The 19,301-nt window shown below is 51.5% G+C and overlaps 7 protein-coding genes across 7 annotated transcripts; 3 read left to right on the top strand and 4 right to left on the bottom strand.

The window, feature by feature from the left end:
• Positions 1-305: 305 nt before the first annotated feature.
• J4E79_001057 (uncharacterized protein) lies at positions 306-1,914 on the bottom strand (the record flags this gene model as incomplete). The annotated part of the gene is made up of 4 exons (XM_049349968.1): positions 306-533; positions 860-1,326; positions 1,393-1,531; positions 1,597-1,914. The coding sequence occupies 4 exons, from the start codon at positions 1,912-1,914 to the stop codon at positions 306-308; spliced, it is 1,152 nt and encodes a 383-aa protein (XP_049215127.1).
• A 3,409-nt stretch (positions 1,915-5,323) lies between these two features.
• On the bottom strand, positions 5,324-7,106 carry J4E79_001058 (uncharacterized protein; the record flags this gene model as incomplete). Its single annotated transcript, XM_049349969.1, has 3 exons — positions 5,324-5,486; positions 5,538-6,901; positions 6,948-7,106. The coding sequence occupies 3 exons, from the start codon at positions 7,104-7,106 to the stop codon at positions 5,324-5,326; spliced, it is 1,686 nt and encodes a 561-aa protein (XP_049215128.1).
• Positions 7,107-8,188: 1,082 nt separating this feature from the next.
• J4E79_001059 (uncharacterized protein) lies at positions 8,189-9,771 on the top strand (the record flags this gene model as incomplete). The annotated part of the gene is made up of 2 exons (XM_049349970.1): positions 8,189-8,410; positions 8,989-9,771. The coding sequence occupies 2 exons, from the start codon at positions 8,189-8,191 to the stop codon at positions 9,769-9,771; spliced, it is 1,005 nt and encodes a 334-aa protein (XP_049215129.1).
• Positions 9,772-10,822: 1,051 nt separating this feature from the next.
• Positions 10,823-12,530, top strand: J4E79_001060 (uncharacterized protein; the record flags this gene model as incomplete). Its single annotated transcript, XM_049349971.1, has 5 exons — positions 10,823-11,185; positions 11,234-11,701; positions 11,754-11,957; positions 12,012-12,225; positions 12,283-12,530. The coding sequence occupies 5 exons, from the start codon at positions 10,823-10,825 to the stop codon at positions 12,528-12,530; spliced, it is 1,497 nt and encodes a 498-aa protein (XP_049215130.1).
• Positions 12,531-12,867: 337 nt separating this feature from the next.
• On the bottom strand, positions 12,868-14,347 carry J4E79_001061 (uncharacterized protein; the record flags this gene model as incomplete). The annotated part of the gene is made up of 3 exons (XM_049349972.1): positions 12,868-13,496; positions 13,552-14,166; positions 14,218-14,347. The coding sequence occupies 3 exons, from the start codon at positions 14,345-14,347 to the stop codon at positions 12,868-12,870; spliced, it is 1,374 nt and encodes a 457-aa protein (XP_049215131.1).
• A 654-nt stretch (positions 14,348-15,001) lies between these two features.
• J4E79_001062 (uncharacterized protein) lies at positions 15,002-16,180 on the top strand (the record flags this gene model as incomplete). The annotated part of the gene is made up of 4 exons (XM_049349973.1): positions 15,002-15,092; positions 15,144-15,809; positions 15,847-16,005; positions 16,053-16,180. 4 exons carry the CDS (start codon positions 15,002-15,004, stop codon positions 16,178-16,180), a joined length of 1,044 nt encoding a protein of 347 aa, XP_049215132.1.
• Positions 16,181-17,312: 1,132 nt separating this feature from the next.
• J4E79_001063 (uncharacterized protein) lies at positions 17,313-19,182 on the bottom strand (the record flags this gene model as incomplete). Its single annotated transcript, XM_049349974.1, has 3 exons — positions 17,313-17,831; positions 17,890-18,536; positions 18,633-19,182. 3 exons carry the CDS (start codon positions 19,180-19,182, stop codon positions 17,313-17,315), a joined length of 1,716 nt encoding a protein of 571 aa, XP_049215133.1.
• Positions 19,183-19,301: the final 119 nt, after the last annotated feature.

A 19,301-nucleotide genomic window follows, 5' to 3' on the forward strand; every position in this document is an offset into this window, starting at 1 on the left:
GAGGAGCTGTCCAACAAGATAGACAAGACAATGTACAAGCCAGCCAGCCAACTAAGATGATGGGATGACAGCCGAGTTTGGCATCAATGGACAGAAATCGTACCGTCCTCACGATCATCAATAAGAACTTCCCAGTTAGTGACTTCATTAGGCAGCGGCGCAGACACAGGAGGCCTCACGGCAAGGCCGATTGGGGTTTGCTGGTCCAAGAGTAGCGAGAGACATCGGGAGGGCGAAGTAAAGGCGGCACTCGCTAATATTGAGTGGTGATTGCATTTGTTCTACAGCAGTGGCCAGACTAAGTCTCATTCACGTCCCCTTCTTTTAGCTGCATCGACTGGCTGTCCAATGGCGAACTCGGGTGTATCTGGCAGAATGAGTTGCAGGCCGTCTTTGTCCCTGACCTGGTCTATCAAAACGTCGTCCTCCGAGAAGGATTGATCGACCTCAGCAAGGATTTCTTTCAGAGTTGGTCTGAGATTATGATCGAAGTTCAAGCACCTCCGCACTAACTCTTTGACTTCTGGCCCGTACTTCCCAGCTGTATATTGTGCAGTGCTCTTCTCTGCGAGTACACCTTTTTCATCATTGGGACGGACGTTGCGCTCATGTCTAAGAGCTAACGGAATTTTAGGCTGGTCATCTTTTTTCGTGCTGCGCGACCGATTCGTGTCACAACGAATCGGACCAAATGCATCAACTTGTTTATTACATAAGAGTCTCCATGCGATGTGACCGATGCCCCAAACATCAGTTCTTTCACCCAACTCGAGATAGTACGGTTCTTCTTGTTGATGCATTTCCTAAGAGCGATTAGCAGTCGTAGCGAGTGATGTTTCGGAGAAGGAAAGGTACTTACAGGAGGATATCGCGTGTCAGTTTCGTGGATGACATAGTCGTCAGGATTGTCGGTAATCGGACAGTTGCCACGATCCGGACTGAAGAAGGAAATACCAAAGTCTGCGAGAACAGGCATCACGGGAGGCTCTCTAGCCCTCCAATCGTCAGCGTCGGCACCGTTGAGTCTAGCACTCTTGGAGGAGCCCGCTTTTGACTTTCCTTTGGCTTCCGGAATCTGTGGAGTATAAACATCCAAAAGTATGTTTGGTAACTGCAAATCCAAGTGGGTGATGGGTCTCCAGCCGTCAACCGGGGTGTCATCGATGTTGCCTTCGCGAAGCACCAGACAAGCAGTCGCGAGCGCTTTGATGGTATACCAGACGAAACCTTCTGGTACGAATATGTCCTCGTCGGTGGGTTTCCCGTCCTTCCAGCTTTTAGCATGAAATGTCATTGCCGCGTTCATGTCGCCACCCGAATGGTAATCTAGATACAATCTGTATCTTCTATGTTCCATCCATAGTCGGTGTGCGCGGCAACGGATAACATGACGACACATGGCTGGTTCCACGACACGACGTTCTTCGAGAAGCTGGTGGATACGTATTTCTTGTGGCAATCGGTCCCGCCAGTTCTTGGGATCGCGCCATCGGCTTGGTGTGAAGGCTTTGGCTTCTTTGATCACCATTCTCTGGTGTTGATGTTAGCTTATCGCTGAGGAAAGGGCACTGATCGTGTCTGTGACTAGATACATACGTCACGAATATTGTTTGCTGCATCGGCTTCAGCCCACAAGCCGGCTGCGCCATAGCTACCAGACCCTAATAGCTTGATGCCATGCCAACGAGAGTCGTCGTTCGGTGGAGGCATGCACGGCTCAGTGTCGAGCCAATGTCCCTTTACGAAATCAACATCGTCTTTCAACGCTTGCATGTCAAGGAATGGTGGAGCGGGTTCGTCCGGTGCAGACCATGGCAGCCTTGGCCAGAAGTCATGTAGGTTAGACGAGACGTATACAGGAGCAGCGGCGACAGGCGGAACATTGGCTCCGGGAGCAGGTGCAGGTGCAGGCATAGTTTGCGTAGTCTTTGCATGGCTAACATCTGCAACCGTGAAAGGATTCACTGGTATTGGGTTCGGGTTTGGCAATCCAGGACTGGTCGCCTTCCAATTTCCACCCGCATTCTGGGTTTGAGTAGCATAGTAATTTTTAACGTTCCCATCCCCAGCCCATATAGTAGAAATTGTCCGAACACGTTCCGCTAGTGGCTACTATAAGCAAGTGATCTTTGTCTGTACTTAGCAAATCTACTCACCAGTCGTCCAATTCCTATTCTGATGGATGAATTCGTTGGCGTCATATCTGAAATAGTTATAAAAATTTGCGTACGGTGGGGCCATTTAGCTTGCTGGGCACAAGTGCTGATTCGATACAAAAGATGATAGTTTTTGTTAGAGGTGCGACATCCGTGAGTAGTTCGTCTTCCATTGCGCAGAACGCTGTCTTGATGAGCAGCGAATCGCCCATACTACAACAAAGAAATGAGTTCTTTGCCGCACAAAAGATGGGTGCCGGAAACAGGAGCAGATGCGCCCAAACAATGGAGCTTCAGAGGTCGTGTTTCAAAGGATCTCGTAGACGAACTTTGCTGTGTAACCTACCAACGTTCAACGGTTTGAGCTGCCTGCTATTCCCGATGACGAAAAATGGCATGGCGAATGAAGCAATCTCGATACTCCAACTCGCCATTATAGATTTGGGTGAAGACCTGGCCGAGATTTGAGCGATAGAAGCGCGGGGTTGCTTCATCGTTGTCCAATTGATGTCGTCAGTGTGCGACACCGCGTATGCCGAATTACTTCTAGGCCCAATGCATCCGATATGAATGCGATGAATGTTAGCAGGTCACGATAAACAATAACGGTACCGCGATGCAAAAGGTAGACGTTTTCGGTGTCCGCAAGGGGAGCGCACCGCGATGACGCAGTGGTACGTGCGCGCTTACATCAGCAGGTCTGCCCGTAACAGGCAAATTTTGGTCTGGCGTTGATCACGGATGACGCTCCTGATGTTCAAGGCGACAATATCATCGGGAACGGCGTCTCCATCATCCTCACCATTGCCTCAAGCGGTCGCGTCATGACGGAGATACAAGAGACCTTAAACCCCATCAGCGCTTTTGGAGAAGCTTTTCTTTACTTTGGGGTTATGCTCAACGTCAACAGCAATGCTGCAGTCAAATCGAATCCAAGTTTCCCCATTTCGCGCTGCTAGGCTAACGGTGTATTACTGGTCACCGAATGTTGCGGGCGTCCTGCAGGCATGGGGCGCAGTTGTCCCACTTACACCTCTGCGCAATTCCGCACGCAGATTCAATTCAAATCAAGGACAGCTCATACGCATCGACTGCGATCCCAGAAGATCTGTCGGGCCATGACATTATCTCCTCCTCAAAGCTTCACGGTGGTCAGACCGCCTAACCACCTCTGTTCGCAGTGCGCAGCTTTCGATCTGGACGATGCGCTCCGGTTCAATCCGGGGGTACCGGTCCGAACTGTCTTGAGGATCTCTCGACTGAAGCCAGAAACTTGTAGTCTCTGCCAATTCCTATCCGGCAGCATGGGTCAGGTGCCAGAAGGCGGGGTGTGCAACCTTAATGCAGTGCAATCTCACGTCGCAGTAACACCTCTTCTCGAAAAGATCGAAGCACCCATACTTTGTATCGAGCGACGCGGGGAGTATAGTCTCTTCGATTTGTTCGGTATCCGCAGTTCCATCATCTTCGATCCGGATGGACCCATCAGTCAGAATCTGCGAGCAATTACACCTCTGATCGATGATTACACAGAAGCCCGCGAGTGGATCACGTCATGCGTACAGAAGCATAAGTGCCATATACCTCGCATATTGAGTGGATCGAAACACGACACCAAAGTACGCAATCTGAGAGTTATCGACTGCAGAAGTCGCTTGGTTGAAAAGCTACCACAAAGCGGATCGTATGTGACATTGAGCTATGTGTGGGGCAAGCCGGATGATCAGCAAGCAGGCGTTGAGTCATTGGAGCCTGACGTCCTATCGTCCAATTTACCTAAAACTATCGAGGATGCCATCAAAGTCACGCTCATGCTTGGGCATGACTACCTGTGGGTCGATAGATATTGTTTGGAGAAGTCTTCGGAAGACTTTCATCGACAGCTCAAACAGATGGATAAGATCTACGCAGGATCTGTCTTGACAATCATCGCAGCGGCCGGATTTGACGGTAATTACGGACTGCCAGGTGTTAGCCGGCGACGCAAAGTAAACCAACCTGTCCACATTGGGCATCGAACACTCGATTCCACTCCCATCTTCTGTAGTGACACCTTAGAGAGCACGACATGGAGTACAAGAGGTTGGACATATCAAGAGGGTTTGCTTCCGACTAGGCGCCTTGTCTTCACTGACACGCAACTGTACTTTGAATGCCAGGAAAGGTTTCGAATGGAAGGCTGGATGGCTCGCGAAGATTTGTTCTGGCGCCGTGGCGAGGAGAGTACTGGATCTTGGCTCGATACCTTTAACGAACCCGACCCAGGCCTCTTCCCAACCGTTCAGGACCACGCCATGATCGTTCTCGACCGAATTGAAGCGTTCTCAAGGCGCTCGCTCACCTATGAAAGCGACGTACTAAATGCAATGCTTGGGATATTCGCATCGCTAGAACACTCAGATCGTCTTAAACACATTTGGGGACTGCCGTACTGTGACAGCGATCCTCTTCGATCGAACAGTACACCACTTGCTATATCGAACCAAAAGTTCTTCAGTAACTTGAGCTGGGACGTGGAGTTTCCAGCTAGACGAAGAGTTGACTTTCCCAGCTGGTCGTGGTCCGGGTGGGCCGGTACCGTAAGATGGGCAAGAGGGTTGAAGATGTTGTTCATGATGAGACAACATCGAACTACAAGTAAAATCTCATGCGTGGTTAAGCTAGAGCTCCAATCTGGAAAGACCATCGATTGGAACACCTACCAAGAAGTATACAGTTCCAGCGTAAATTCTACACAGATACCGAGCAGATATATCCACATCAGCGCCTACATTACTCGAATTATGCCGCTCCCGCTGCCACATTCGCATGTCTCTCGCACCTATTGTCTTGAGTCTGACCCGGAAAGCACCCGCACAGGGTCAGCACTAACATACGTGGATGTTATGCCTACGGGAAAAGACTTCTCCAGCTTTCTTCTCCAGTCATACGTACTGCGATTGCCATGGTATCTCGAATATGGACATGAGCAAGAATGTCATGTCTCGGTAGTTCAGTGCCGAGGTTCGCATTGGGAACGAGTTGGTACTGGGATGACATCGATCGTGTTCGAATCAGCACCTGTCAAGAAAAGGTGGACCGAAATCCGCCTTGGCTAATCGAGTCTACATGTCCGCTCACTAACTACTGCCAAACTCATCACCACCGCAGCCTCCTCATAGCAAGCTCTATTTCTTGTAGAATGTACTCATGCGATACTTCGTCTCACCCTCGTATTGCGCGAGGTCTGCCAATGCCTGTTCGCCCTCTCGTATGATAGCTTGACGTATCCTCTCGCTCCGCGGCTTTATGCTCACTTTGAACGGCTGCGGTCGCATATTCAAACCGTTGCTGGAGGACGTCAGTATCTTACATGCTGATCTCTTTCCACTGGAAACTTACGTGTAATCAAATATGTCGACCGAAATGGGTTTCCCATTCTCATCTAGTGCTGGCTCGATCCTGAAGCCCCAAACCAATCGCGCCACCGTCAGCCACGTGCCCTGCTCGGCAAGTGCCTGACCTGAGCACACTCGACGACCCCAACCAAATGTCATGTACCCTCTTTCGCCGGGGAAAGGTCGCGAATCAGGATGGTCCTTCAAGAAGCGGTTCGGGTTGAAACGGTCGGGTTCAGGAAAGTCACGCTCGTTATGGTGTATCGCCCAGACGTTGCCCTGTACCCATGCTGATTGCGGGATCAGATAACCGTTGTAGTAGTCGTCCTGAACTGGAGCGTGCGGCTGTCCACCAATAATGGCGACTGATCGCCATCGGAACACTTCCTTTACAAATGCTCGCATGTAAGGCAAGCTTGCATCGTCTTCGAACGAAGGGCTACGGTCCTCTCCGACAACGCGATCTAATTCTTCCCACGCGGCCTGCATAGTTTCTGGGAACGCTCGCATGGCGAGAACAGCGGTTATGAGCGTACTACTTGATGTGTCGGACCCCGCTCCGAACAGGTTACCAGTTAATGCCGAAATCTCCTTGTGATTGAGACCGTACTTCTCCTGCTCGCGGAACAACATCTTTGAATAGCAGTCTTCGTGCCCTGGTTTCTCGTTTGCTTCTCTGGCGAGCGAATAAAAGAAGTCATGGCCGCGGGAGGACTTCTTCTTCGATCCCATGCCGTGCTTCCATGGGGCATATTCCGTAGGTACGCGAGCAAGGATCGGAAAGGTCTCCATTAGCATAGGGAATGTCTTGCCCGGTACGTTCAGATCAGCCGCTCTGTGCATCAATGCGATGACCTCAGTGATGATTGAATCTTCGTGGCTTGCAACGCGTCTGCCAAAGCCGATGATAGAGACCACACTGGTCGCGTAGCGTTCAAAGTGCGCAACGTAGTTTTCGGGGGTACTCAGGAGATCGAGGGCGACGACTTTACTCTCATCATTCTGGAAGTCGCGGTACTTCTTCACCTGCTGAATGCCAACGCCCTGATGCGTCACCTTGCGTAGTATCCGGAAACGCTCACGCTGCGCCTGTGTAGTAGTGATCAGGTTCACGAGGTTGTTTTGGCCAGATCCGAGTTCGGCAAAGACAAGCATGCGCGGTCGCGAGCAGTATATGCCAGCTCTTTTGTCGAGTAGTTCATTTGCGGTCCATACATCGTTGATCCAAACGGTTGGGTTACGTCCGATCCAATACGTTATCAGCGGCGTGTTGTATTTCTTGGATAGCTCCTCGAAGAAAATCCAGGGCTTGTTGTCAGGCAGCTGGAACGTGTTGCCAACGATGGGGTATGGGAAGGGTCCTGGGGGCTACTCAACGTTAGTACCATCATCGGATATAGTGCGTCGCTCTTACCATCTTCGATCTCATGTACAGCATCCAAGCATAATCTGCAAGTACACCTAAAAGTGCGGTCAAGAAGACTGCCAAGGCGATATTGCCAGCACCAAACTTGGAGATGCCATGCTGCAAATAGTGTAGAGGCAACGCCTCAAACATTTGCTCCATCGCCATGTTTTCCGCTGTATTGATCGTGTTCACTGGGAATGCTCCTCAGAAGAAGACTGCTCCAAGCAACAGTTGAGATCAAGGGATGCATTGCAGCTCGCACCACGCGCCTGTTATGAAGCGACCAATGAACAAACACATGAATCAGAGCTTGCTAATCAACAGGCATCGCCGCCAGCAGCATTGAAAGTAGCCATCCTCGGAGGGTTGCATGCGCGCAACGCCTAACCCCACATCGCGGGGGTGGGGCACAGACAGCCGGGTAAAGTTTGCAGCCTCGTGGGCATTTCACATCCGAAGACATGCAAGTCTCTCGCACTGATACACGGAAGGATGGGCCAGCATCTGTGGGCATGGTGCCGGATGCGCACGTGAGGCGGCAGGCAAGAAGCTTGCGGCAGGTGTTGTGCCGAACCCCGGACGCGACGCGACGCGATGCTTAGCTACGCAGTAGCGCCGGAATGCACCTGGGCATCATCGACGTCTCTGAACATGTCGACACCAAAATCACGATGCCCTTCATCGCAATGTACTTTGTCTAGTACCTACTATTGCACTTTCTATCACGACTCGAGCACTAGGAGCGCCATGATCCCCTAGCACCCTATGCTCTCCTCTTTCAACTCGACTGCGCCGTACACGATGCGCGCGAACATCCGCGTAGAAAGCCATGACGAACACAACGCCCTCGAAATCCCGACTGTATATGGTGAGCCAAAAATCCGGCGTAGCGACCGAAAGGGTCTCCTCCTTTGTGGACCAGGGAAGCAGTACCACTCTATGCCACCCACTCATAGGGAAAATTGGACACCCGTCTACAACAAAGATAGAAGGAAACAACCCAGGATGCCTACGTTGCATTACGATCTTGCTAACACTTGTTTCAACACGAATGTAGGCTGCAGGGCGCCTGTTCAGCTCCCTTGTTGAATGGGGTGGTGCCACAGATAGCCCTTCCTATCGTCAGCCAGGACCATGGTAGCCACCGCTCGCATCACTCGTACCGCCATTCATCTCGAACCCACACATGAAATCTGCAACATTTTATTTTCACCCCGAGCACCTCCAGCCACATATCACCATCCAACATGGACGAGGACAGCGATACGCCCGAGGACAGGGCTATCATGGATCACACAGACATTGATGTGTTCAGGTCGGACTACAGATCACCGCCAGTTGGGAGAAGTCTGGAAGACCTACCCACCGAGCTCATCGGCATGATCGCTGAGAATCTCGACAAGGATTCTCTGAGCATACTACAAGCGCTCGGCAGTCGGACTATATTACAGGCCATCGATCATGCTCTTGTAAGTACCTTCTCCCCTTACCCAAAGCTCGATCGTTCCCTAGCTTGTACTCTATCTCACTCCAAGGTGCTCGTTAATGAGTCGCTAACCACCCTACTTAGACCGAAGCGAAGTTTTCCAGCCGGAGATGTCAACTCACTATCACGAGCGTCGAACGTCTCGAGGCCCTGTCTCATTTACGATTTGCAACCCGTATTCGCGCACTCGAGATATACTTTAAGTTGGAATGTCGGTCACCGACGAGCTTGCGATACGGTCAAAGCATGGACACAGCGAAATCGCCTTGCATTGGAACCACGCTCAGCGAATCTGACGTGCGAAACTTGTCCAGTGCTATCTTTCGGCGTCTACCGAATCTGAAGAGTATCACGCTTCGCGCACCTCCCCCGCTGAAAGGGATGGCTGACAAATTGTGCTACCCCGTGATTTCAACATCTAATCCTTTGGCAATGGGTGTTATGGGGTTCCGTCCCGAATTGTCGATAGCCTATTCACCAAAACACACCCATATCATGCATGCGCTTCCCATATACAGGGTCATGCATGCTCTGGTGGACACCATACGACTTGCGCCACAGCAGCTTGAAGAGTTCAGCGTTGTAGGGTTCGGGTTGAAGTGGCAGACTTGGCTACTGGGGACTCCAAAGTCGCTCTTCGAGGCGATTTCACCTGCCTTACGTGGCTTAACGTCATTGAACCTGGAACTCGACATGGCGACCCTGAAGACTGATGCATACATGTTAGCCCTCGTCAAGCTTATCAATACCAATGCAAATCTCCAAGCATTGGCTTTGTCTGTTGGCGATCAGGGTATCGGTAAGTATCAGATCCGCAATGAGAGTTGGGCTCCTCTGCTCCAGCTACTGGGCGGCAGTCCTCCATTCCGCCTACGTTCGCTCCATATCAACGGACTCGTTACGAGCACTACTGCACCTACACTCGCGAGTATCATCAACGTACACTCCTCCACGATCCGTCGCATTGTCCTCAAGAACACGAACTTCCATTACCCGAATACCCTTCGCGCTTTCTTCAGGGCTTGCGCCAATTCGGCCGTAAGCTACTACGAGACCGAGAACTTCTACCTTCATGAGAGGACTATGATAGTCGGCAGGTATCTTGCTGATGATGTTTTGGAGTACGACAATGCAGAACTGCATGAAGATGTCAACAACAACCACTGTGACTCTGATGCATCCTGCCACGATTGGGTAAAAGTGAATTGGGACAGTTTTGATGAGGAGGATAAATGGAAGTTGGTCTTCGAAAATGAGCAAGGGCAGAAGCGGCGTAGTTACATGTACGATACCTTCATGGACGTTGTGGACATGGTCAAGGAGGGTAGTCTGAGAGACTCCTGAGTCTAGCCTGGAAAATTCGTTGTCTTAGACATTGTTTGCTGCTTCAGATTGAATACTACGTAAGCGGCATACCTGTAGAGTTGCAAGGTTCTATCTGGAAAGTGCCCCACCACTTTCGCAGTCGACTCCCCCGCCTCTCAACCACCAACTTCATTTTCTGTTCACATTAGCGGGTCGCAACACTTGCTTTGAATACTTTGATCCTTCAGGCGGGCACGTGTCTCTCCACTTCCCGATTCCGAAGTGGAGGACATGAAGTTTATTGACTCGCTATGCACAGCTGTGAAAGTTAGTACATGTAGATCTTTACTGTTCTTCACGATCATGGCCAATGTCACACGGCGTTATCCCTCCGACCGCACGGTATTACCGTACAGCCTGCGAACTCCCCTGGGTTTCCCTGATTGTAAATTCGATGTTGGTTTTCTGAGGTCGCATGTTTCTAGGTATCTAGGTAGGTTATTGTGGCGACCTTCATAAAGTTTCGAAGCGACAGCCTAGCCATGTGCTACTCCAAACAGATGGCGGGTAGCAAGACAAGCACTAAAACGGCAGAAACTGCCGGTCGTTTTGTCACTCGTCTTAAATAGCTACCGGGCATCGTGATGATGGGTCTCATACGCCACGCGGAATCGGGAAGTACCAGCATTAATACCTGAGATATCGTACATGGTACAACGCCACCTCCGCACTCCACACTTTAGACTGCCTGTGGATTCCGGGGTAGGGACAAGCTAAGCATTTCCAGGCACTATCGGCATATATTGGGACAAGAATGCAGGTGGGACCACATTCACAAAGATCTGCATGCCAGTCTGGATGAAAGGGATGCCCTGTTATGAGGCAGAAGGATCGCTGGTGCCAGCCTCTCTAGTTGAAAGTTTATCGCTTCTTGAAGCTAACCCTACTTCGCAACATCGAGCAAAACCTCGCCGCATCGTCTTGAAATTATTCATCACCATCTTTGGAGAGAGGAACCATCAAAATGCCCGATCTAACAAGCAGTCTGCTTTCCAATTGGAAATGCCTCGCGGCATGTACTCTCGTCTCCATGTCGCCGTTCCAATACGGTATCGACTTTGGTGCTATCGGCGGTCTACAAGCCATGCGCGGCTTTCTCGAGGTCTTTGGTCATCCTGATCCCATGACGCCGATAGGCTACAACATCTCTCCCGAGCGTCAGCAACTCATCTCGTCTTTGATGACACTGGGTGCTTTCATCAGCTCAATGTTCGCCGGTGTCTTCGCGAAGAAGCTGGGGAGGCGCCAATGTCTCTGGATGGCCAGTGCGCTTTGCTGCGTTGCGAACATTGTCATGATGACTACGACCAACATTGCGGGATTGTATTCTGGACGACTCTTGATTGGGATTGCAAATGGATGGTATATGACCTTTTCGCAGCTTTATATCCAGGTTCGTATTCCCCTTCATCCGTCCGGTACATTACTGACAAACGACTAGGAATCAGCGCCAGCTCGATACCGCGGTCTGATGATATCCGTTTTCCAGATCTGGACTTCGGTCGGCACGCTTATCGGCACTGTAATCGACAATGCAACACACGACATGAACGGTCGGAACTCTTATATCATTCCACTTGGAATGATCTTCATCGTCCCGGTCTTCATGTCTCTTGGCCTGTTCTTCATTCCCGAATCGCCACGTTGGCTGATACTAGTCGAAAAGCCAGCGCAAGCCGAGAAGGCGCTCCTGTGGATGCGTCCTCATCCCGAAAGCGTTCCGGGCGAAGTCGCAGAAATCCAAGCAGCGATTGATGCGGAGAAGGCTGTCAAGTCGAGCGCGAACTTCTTGGACATTTGGAAAGATCCTGTTGATCGTAGGCGCACGCTGCTGGCTATCGCTGCGGTATCGACTCAGGCTGCTTCGGGTGCCATGTTTGTGATTGCGTACGGAACGTACTTCTTCCAGGTCAGTGCATCGCTCGCGTTCTCTAGAGTATGCCGGGCTAACATTAAGCAAGATGGCGAATGTCGGTAGCCCCTTCATGAACTCCTGCATCTTGACCGCCGTCGGTGTAGTCGTAGTCATGATCAACAGCAGTGTCATCTCGAAGATAGGTCGCCGTCGAGTTTTCCTCATGACTGGTCTCTCCATCTGTGGTGTCACGCAACTTATTATCGCGGCTGTCTACCACGTCAACCCTGGCACGACCAGCACTGGAAAGGTGTGTTTATCTTTCTTTTTTGGAATCTGCGAGCTTCTTACTAACATATGCAAGGCTATTGTCGGTCTCTCGGTCATCTACATCATTGGCTACAACGGCATGATCGCCGCCTATGCCTGGCTCTCTGGTGGAGAAATCCCATCGCAGCGTCTACGCTCATACACGTTTGGTATCGCATCGGCCGTCGCTTTCGCAGGTGCTTGGCTCACCACCTTCACTGCACCGTACTTCATCAACCCTGACTCTCTCAACTGGGGTCCTGAATATGGTAAGACATCCATCTTTACTTCTCTATACTCGAACCCCATACTAACATCATATGTAGGCTGGATCTGGGGACCATCCTGCTTCATCACAGCAGCATGGGTGTACTTCTACCTGCCCGAGATCAAGAACCGCACTCTCGAAGAGATTGACGAGATGTTTGAGGCTAGGCTTCCAGCGCGCAAGTTCAGGAAGTACGTCTGTACTGGCCGTGTTGCAGCTGGTCCTGACGACAAGATCGAGAGCCGTGATAGCGACAAGGATGAAGTTGTGCATCACGAGGTTGTCGGTGCGGAGAAGAGTGGCTGAGCTATGACTTGCTGCAACGAGTGTATATTTTTGTGGGAGGAGGCGCCGCTTGACGCCTCTGGCTCGGACATACAGTTAGGCTTTGCTCTTGGAATCAATCGGTTTTCTGGCTCCTTCTACTACGCAGTACTTCTGCTTCGCCGTCATTGATGATGTGTCTCGGTGTTATTACCGAACTGACGGAAGGCTGGACGTGACTTACGTGCCTCTGAGCTGTGCACTTTTTCGGAGACATCATGCAAGACTGATACCGTTTGCCACACGCACATCATGAAGCAGTTCAATAAACTCTAAAATTTCGTTGAGCGTATCCTTGTGGTACTTCCGCTTGACTGGACTACGCAGCAACAGCGCTAGCTTTCTTAATCGCCTCATCCCCCAGTTCCTCCGCATGCTTCTCAGCATCATGTTGGAATACCCAATCCTCTCTCGGGAACTGAATCAGCGTGGGGTCCTTCTTCACCTTCTCCCAATCCGTCTTGTGCCACATGTCCCTCGTCGTCTCACCCGTTTTCTGCACAGCCTTGACGCGGTCGTAGCGTATATCCTGATACGCTCGTAACGCGCCTCGTACGTTATCCTTTCCAGCTTTTCGTAGCAACACGGCGAGTGTGACACCATCTTCGAGTGCTTGCGTCGCGCCTTGCGCACTTGTTGGAAGGAAGGGATGTGCTGCGTCGCCTAGCAAGCATATCCGGCCGTGACCTGGCGCGGAGCCGTAGCCTGAAACCCAATTGGGCAACGGGTCCCGGTATACAAGTTTCCAATCAACGAGTTTCTCTTCCGGTGTCTTGGAAACGATCTTCCAGCACATTGGATCCCAGCCGTCCAACACAGTCTTGACGTCTTTGAGGTAGCCGGGGAAGGACCAGGATTCGTCGATGTCGTGGTCGTCACGGTGGGTAAGCACCCAGCAGCAGTCAGTTCCGTTCTTGATAGTGCTGAAGAGGAAGTGTACGTCTGGGCCTATGAAGTTGTTAGCAGGCGATTAGTCTCAAAGGTGGGGTCGAAGAAGACTTACCGATCCATCCATTAAAGGTATCGCCGTTCTCGCAGAACTGCTTTGTCTCCGGGTCTGCGATCATGTCCTTGTTGGCGAACCAAGCTCGCCATACGGCGTATCCACTGCTCTTTGGCTTGTCTTCGTATCCCAACACCAGTGTTCTCGCCTTACTTCGAACACCGTCACTCGCAACCACGAGGTCGCCAGCAACGCGCGTGCCATCTTCTAGCACGATGCCCGCCTCCTTATCATCCTCCCAGTATTTCTCCACTCGTTGTCCCAAATTGATCTCCACACCAATCTCCTTGGCATAGTTGAACACAATCTCGTGTAGTTCACCGCGATGCCCGTTGAAGTTCGGCGCCTTCTCGTCGCGTGGTGGTGTCTTCTGGTTTATGACAATCTCGCCAGTGTCCCATTTATGAATGTTGAAGCCGTATTCGGTGAGATCGATCGAGATCTTGCGCATGTCGCGCGCGACGCGTCCATCACTCCAACGCGCAAAGATGCGCCCGGCGTTGGGACCGAAGGTTATGATGTCGCCGAGGATCTTGAGCGAGGGGAAGGATTCGTAGATGACGGGTGTGTGGCCGTGGCGGATGCATTCTATGGCTGCTGTAAGGCCGCCGAAACCTGGTGATGTGTGTTAGAACGGGGCTGTGGCACGGACTGCTAAGGACGTACCTGCGCCGATAATAATGACTTTGATGCCCGTCTGTGGCTTTGCGCCATTAGTGACTGGGCCGTTGTCGTTGGTCTCTAAAGAAGACATCTTGGGGAGGTTGGTCTCGTCTATTCTCGCACGGAGTGGCATGCGCGACTTCAATCAAGCTTCACGACTGGGCGGAATAAGGTAACACAACGCGATTCGATGCGAGAAGAGGTCCCAGGTATCCAGACGCATCGACCAGGTAATTGCTTGTGAGCGTGGGGCTCAGCAACCCTGCATCTACCGATGATATGGCCATGTACCCATCCTTCTCAGTAACTTCAACCAGGCGAGATGGAACCGACGACCGAGGTTGCAAGCGCGAGTCGTGGCGCTGAGGGCCTGCAGGTGCTGGATGCTTCTTCCGGCATGTCCCCTCCGTGGGGTGGAGTCGTATCATTGCGATGTGGATCGCCATATCTGCCGGTTAAAGGATGTTGACGCGTGATGCGAGGTCATTGGGGACGCGAAGTATACGTTGTAGCTGCCCCACATTGCGCTAACCTTCCCCGCCTTCAGCTTGTACCCCGCAACTTTCACCCCAACTGCACTTGTCCATTTCCAGCGCATGCTGTCCCGAAGGCGACACAGATGCTGTGGACATGGGAGGAAATGCGCGTGCAGTCTCGATGCTTACGGATGGAAGTCGCTATGGTAGACAAGCTCAGTCCCAGGGAGAGCAAGAGCGAGACTTACGCACTCCCCTTAATAAGATTCTAAGGCTCAGACTGTTACTTCTTGAACATATCGAGGGCCAAAATGTCGACTCTGACTCATCCTGAATGGGATGAGAAGACGGGCGGTCTTGAAGTCGCGAAAGCTTTTGCCGAGCAGATTCATGGCAAGAATGGTAGGACTTCAACGTGCTCACGCTGTTGAAAGCAAAGTTGACTTGAACAAGTGCTCATAACCGGTGTATCCCCTGAAAGCATCGGCTCGTCCATAGCCCTCTCGATCGCCTCCCAAAATCCAGCGCTCCTCGTTTTCGCCTCACGCACCAAGTCCAAACTAGAAGAGGTCGTAAAGAGCATCCAGGATGTCTATCCAGACGTCTTAGTCAAAGTAGTCCTTCTTGACTTGATGTCTCAAGAATCTGTCAAGACTGCTGCAAAAGAAGTGTCGCAATTGACGAGCCGCTTGGATCTGATCATCAACAATGCTGGTATCATGACAACGGCGCGTCAAACTACCAAAGAAGGCCTCGAAGGTCAATTTGGCGCCAACCATATTGGCCATTTCCTCTTGACCAACCTGCTCATGCATCAACTTCTGGCTTCTGCTTCCTCTTCAGATGAAGGTGCCACCCGCGTCATCAACCTCACTTCTGCTGGTCATCGGTTGAGCCCTGTTCGATTCTCTGATTACAACTGGGAGAAGAGCAAAGACGAGATACCCGAAGAAGAGAGGCACGTGCAGCTTCCTCCGAAGTTTGCGAAGGGCGCAGATGATGGATACAACGGGTGGCTGGCCTATGGACAGGCGAAGACGGCGAACATGCTGTTTTCAGTGGGTTTGAACGAGAAGTACAGAGGAAAGGGTGTGAGAAGTTATGCGGTGCATCCCGGATGTGAGTACCCCGCTGCGCAAGCCTTTTGAGTGCGTAGTTTCAGAATCGCTGATGAGCTTAGCAATCTGGACTGGTCTCAGTCGAAATCTGGACGCGGATGGCGAGGCTGCGATCCGAAGTGTCAGTCCCTTCTGGAAAAGCCTTGATCAAGGTGCCGCGACGGTACTAGTTGCGGCGCTAGACCCAGCTTTGGACGGTAAGTGAAGGTTCAGTCCGCAAAACTCAATACTGATAACGTACTAGAATCAAAGGGTATCATGCTGTCTGACTGTCAGATGTGTGATGCGATGCCATACGCGACCGATCCGAAGTTGGCCGAACGACTGTGGACGTTGAGTGAGAAGCTGGTGCAGGACAGCTTCATGTTGTGAGGTAAAGCGATGGTCAACGAAGTAAGAGATCAATTGCAATGACAAAGTGAAGGGTAGGTAGGATGAGGAATGAGATTAGCGCTACCTAAGTATGGTCGAGAATCGATGCCGGTAGTGGCTGAGGAAAAGGATCACTGCATGATACCCATTTTGCGTTTTCCGTAATTGCCCTTGAATGATGCAGAGGTGTTTGTTTGTTGCGGTACTCGTACCTAGTGGCTTGATAGTACTCCACCACCACTGTCCGATAAGATAAGCGTGCACGTTCCACCGCGTCTTTCCCTGATGTCACATTCCGAGGTTGACCACCATGCCCGACCATCTTTACTTCAAGTACGGCCCACACCTAGCACACAACGCGTTCCAATTCTCCCCTTGATATTCCATGGCCTTCGCAGCGATGTAGATCCGTATCCGCGTTGTCTCTATTCCAGCAACAGACTCGGATTATTTGACGATCTCGAAAGCTATGTGTAGCTACAGCTGACCACCTACTTCATGCGAGAACAGACTCACAATGGTAAGGGCGTATCAAGGCCATGGCAGCTAATTTATGCTGGGATGTCGGCGAATACACGAAGACGAACAGCATCGGTTATGCGAGAGGTATGTTGGAGCATGTCGCACTTCTGCTAGATTCTGACCCGAAGACTAAATTAGAGAGCAGATAATATCACCGCGTGATAGCACGGGAGCAGCACCGCTAAAGAACACGACCCGAGAACCTAATCCAACCGTCTGACAGGCCATGGCCTACCGATCCGAATTCCATACCCTACCCATCATACACACCAGCAGCTGCGCGATGCCTTTGGGTGATAAGCAGCTTGCTGAAGTCGATCGCACGAGCAAACTCGGACCAGGACATAGACGGGAACAGAGGCGAGCATGGACATGAAGAATCGCTCGTCGCGGGCACTCGTGTACGGTTAGGCGGATATCGATTCGAACATGCACGCAAAACCAGTAATCGGCAACGATAACAGGTGGAACGGAGGGGCTGGACAGCGCAGGCAAAGGGAAGATGGACAAAGTGCTATCAAAAACACTCTACTTTCGCCTGCGAAAAACAGCTTAGTCCTGCCGGACGACGGAGTCTTTCAAAGCGAAACTCGCATTCAACGGCATCTAATCACTCTTCACTATTATCTTCGTCTTCCTTTCGCCTTTTACGGGCTTGCTTTCCTGCGACCGGTTTTCGCCTCTTTCTTACAAATGTGTCTCCAATTTCCAGTCCTTGTTCCAGATTCGACATTCTCAGCGGCCCAAAGTCTCTGCTATCCTTCACTTTCGGGTGGCTTGCCAGATACGCATTGATCTTGGCCCTCAATGTTGCTAGATCTGGCCGATGCTCTTGCTCCCAGTTCATGCAGCGCGCAACCAACGACCTCAGCTCTTCCGAGTATTTGCTCAGTGCCGGAAAGCCCAAACCTTCAAACGGTTTCGCCCCGGGCTCGTCTAGTCGCCCATGATCCGCTTCGCCAATGTTCACGTTTTGCGGCATGTCCTCCGAGTAATGCAGTTCGCGCTGCGGACCAGCGACCGAGCGATTCGCAATCATATACCAGACTGCGGCTCCGATACTCCAAACATCTGACTTCTCATTCAAAGGTGTCAAGTCAGGCGGAGTGCCTCGTGCAAGTTGTTGCTCCTGATGCGATTAGCACGAGTTATTCTGGGTGTCTCGATACCGAGCAGATTTGACTTACGGGAGGGTATTTGCAACTGGTGTGTCCGAGCACGTACTCCTGAGGGTTGTCTGAGGGTCTCACTGCGGGATCACTCTGCTCCAGATCATACATTGCCATACCAAAGTCGCTCAAGACACAGTTTGGATAAGCATCGTCAGCCGCTGGCTCCAGGAAGATGTTGCTCAACGAGATATCGAGATGCGTGATTGGTGGCCAAGCCGACTCCGCTGTCGCGGGATCTTTCGATCCCGTTTGGAGGACCAGGCATGCATCAACAAGCTGCGACAGTACATGCCAGACCAAGCTCTCTGGTACGACTTTGAGTCGCTCAATTTTATCCGTCGCTTGTCCTCTTTTCCATCGGTCAAAGTGCTCTTTCAATCCCTGGAATAAATCGCCACCTTCACAGAAGTCCAGGTACAGTTTGAAGCGGCGCTGCTGCATCATCAATCTGTACCCTAAATGCCTCAACAAGTTATCATAGCCTGAGGTATCAGCGCCAGCGGCGGGTCGATTCGCGTCAATACGCTCATGTATGCGAATTTCACGCGGAAGATAATCTCTCCAATACGCTGGATCCCGCCATTTCCAGTTATGTGGGCGGACTTCTTTAACGACTATTCTGGCCGTCACGATGTTGTTGTCGTCGACTGCGCACCACAAACCTGCACATCCAAAAGTGCCTGCACCTAGAAACTTCCCGCCTATCCACCTTCTTCCGTCGCCATATGGATCATGGGTATCATCCATCCATCTCTCACCATTCTCGGGCTCTTCTTTAGACTTGATGGCTTTTATGGTCATGCCTAAGGTCGCATCATCTGGCTCCGCATCCCACGGCTTAGGTGGCCAGAAGTTGAAGGGATATCGGTTCACTGGCCGTGGTTGCGATACTGTAACGGCACGAACAGGCGCTGCAACAGGGCCAGCAACGACCACAGCGGGCGGTGGCACAGTCATCGCAAGCGCGCCGAATCCCGCTGGAGCATTCACCCACGCCGGCTCCGTTCCTCCCAATCCATCACGATACGTCGGCATACTCTTATTTGTGCGCGCAAACGTGACGTCGCTCGCATTGAACGGGTTATCTGGTATGGGGTTTGGTGTTGGTAGACCAAATAATTCTCGTCGCCCGATCCGCGCGTTGTAGTAATCGCGGATAATCCGACTACCATACCATAACGTGTTGACCGTGTTGTTTTGCTCGGCGCGGCTCCATGTAACGGTCGAGGCATTAGTGGGGAAGTAGGCTTCGCAGTCGCGTTTGAAGTAGGGCAGACCGGATTTATAGGGTGGTGACTTCCGTGGCATTGGTGGATGTGCTAGAACAACTTGTCATTCGACTTGTTTCCCGAAAGGCTACATCGGCAAGGTGCGTTCAGGACTACAACGGCCGAACAAAGAGATGCAAACTTCCTGTTGCGGCACTT

The sequence above is a fragment of the Alternaria viburni genome, assembly GCF_023758015.1.
Source record: "Alternaria viburni strain BMP 2772 chromosome Unknown scaffold_2, whole genome shotgun sequence".
NCBI classification, from domain to species: Eukaryota; Fungi; Ascomycota; class Dothideomycetes; order Pleosporales; family Pleosporaceae; genus Alternaria; species Alternaria viburni.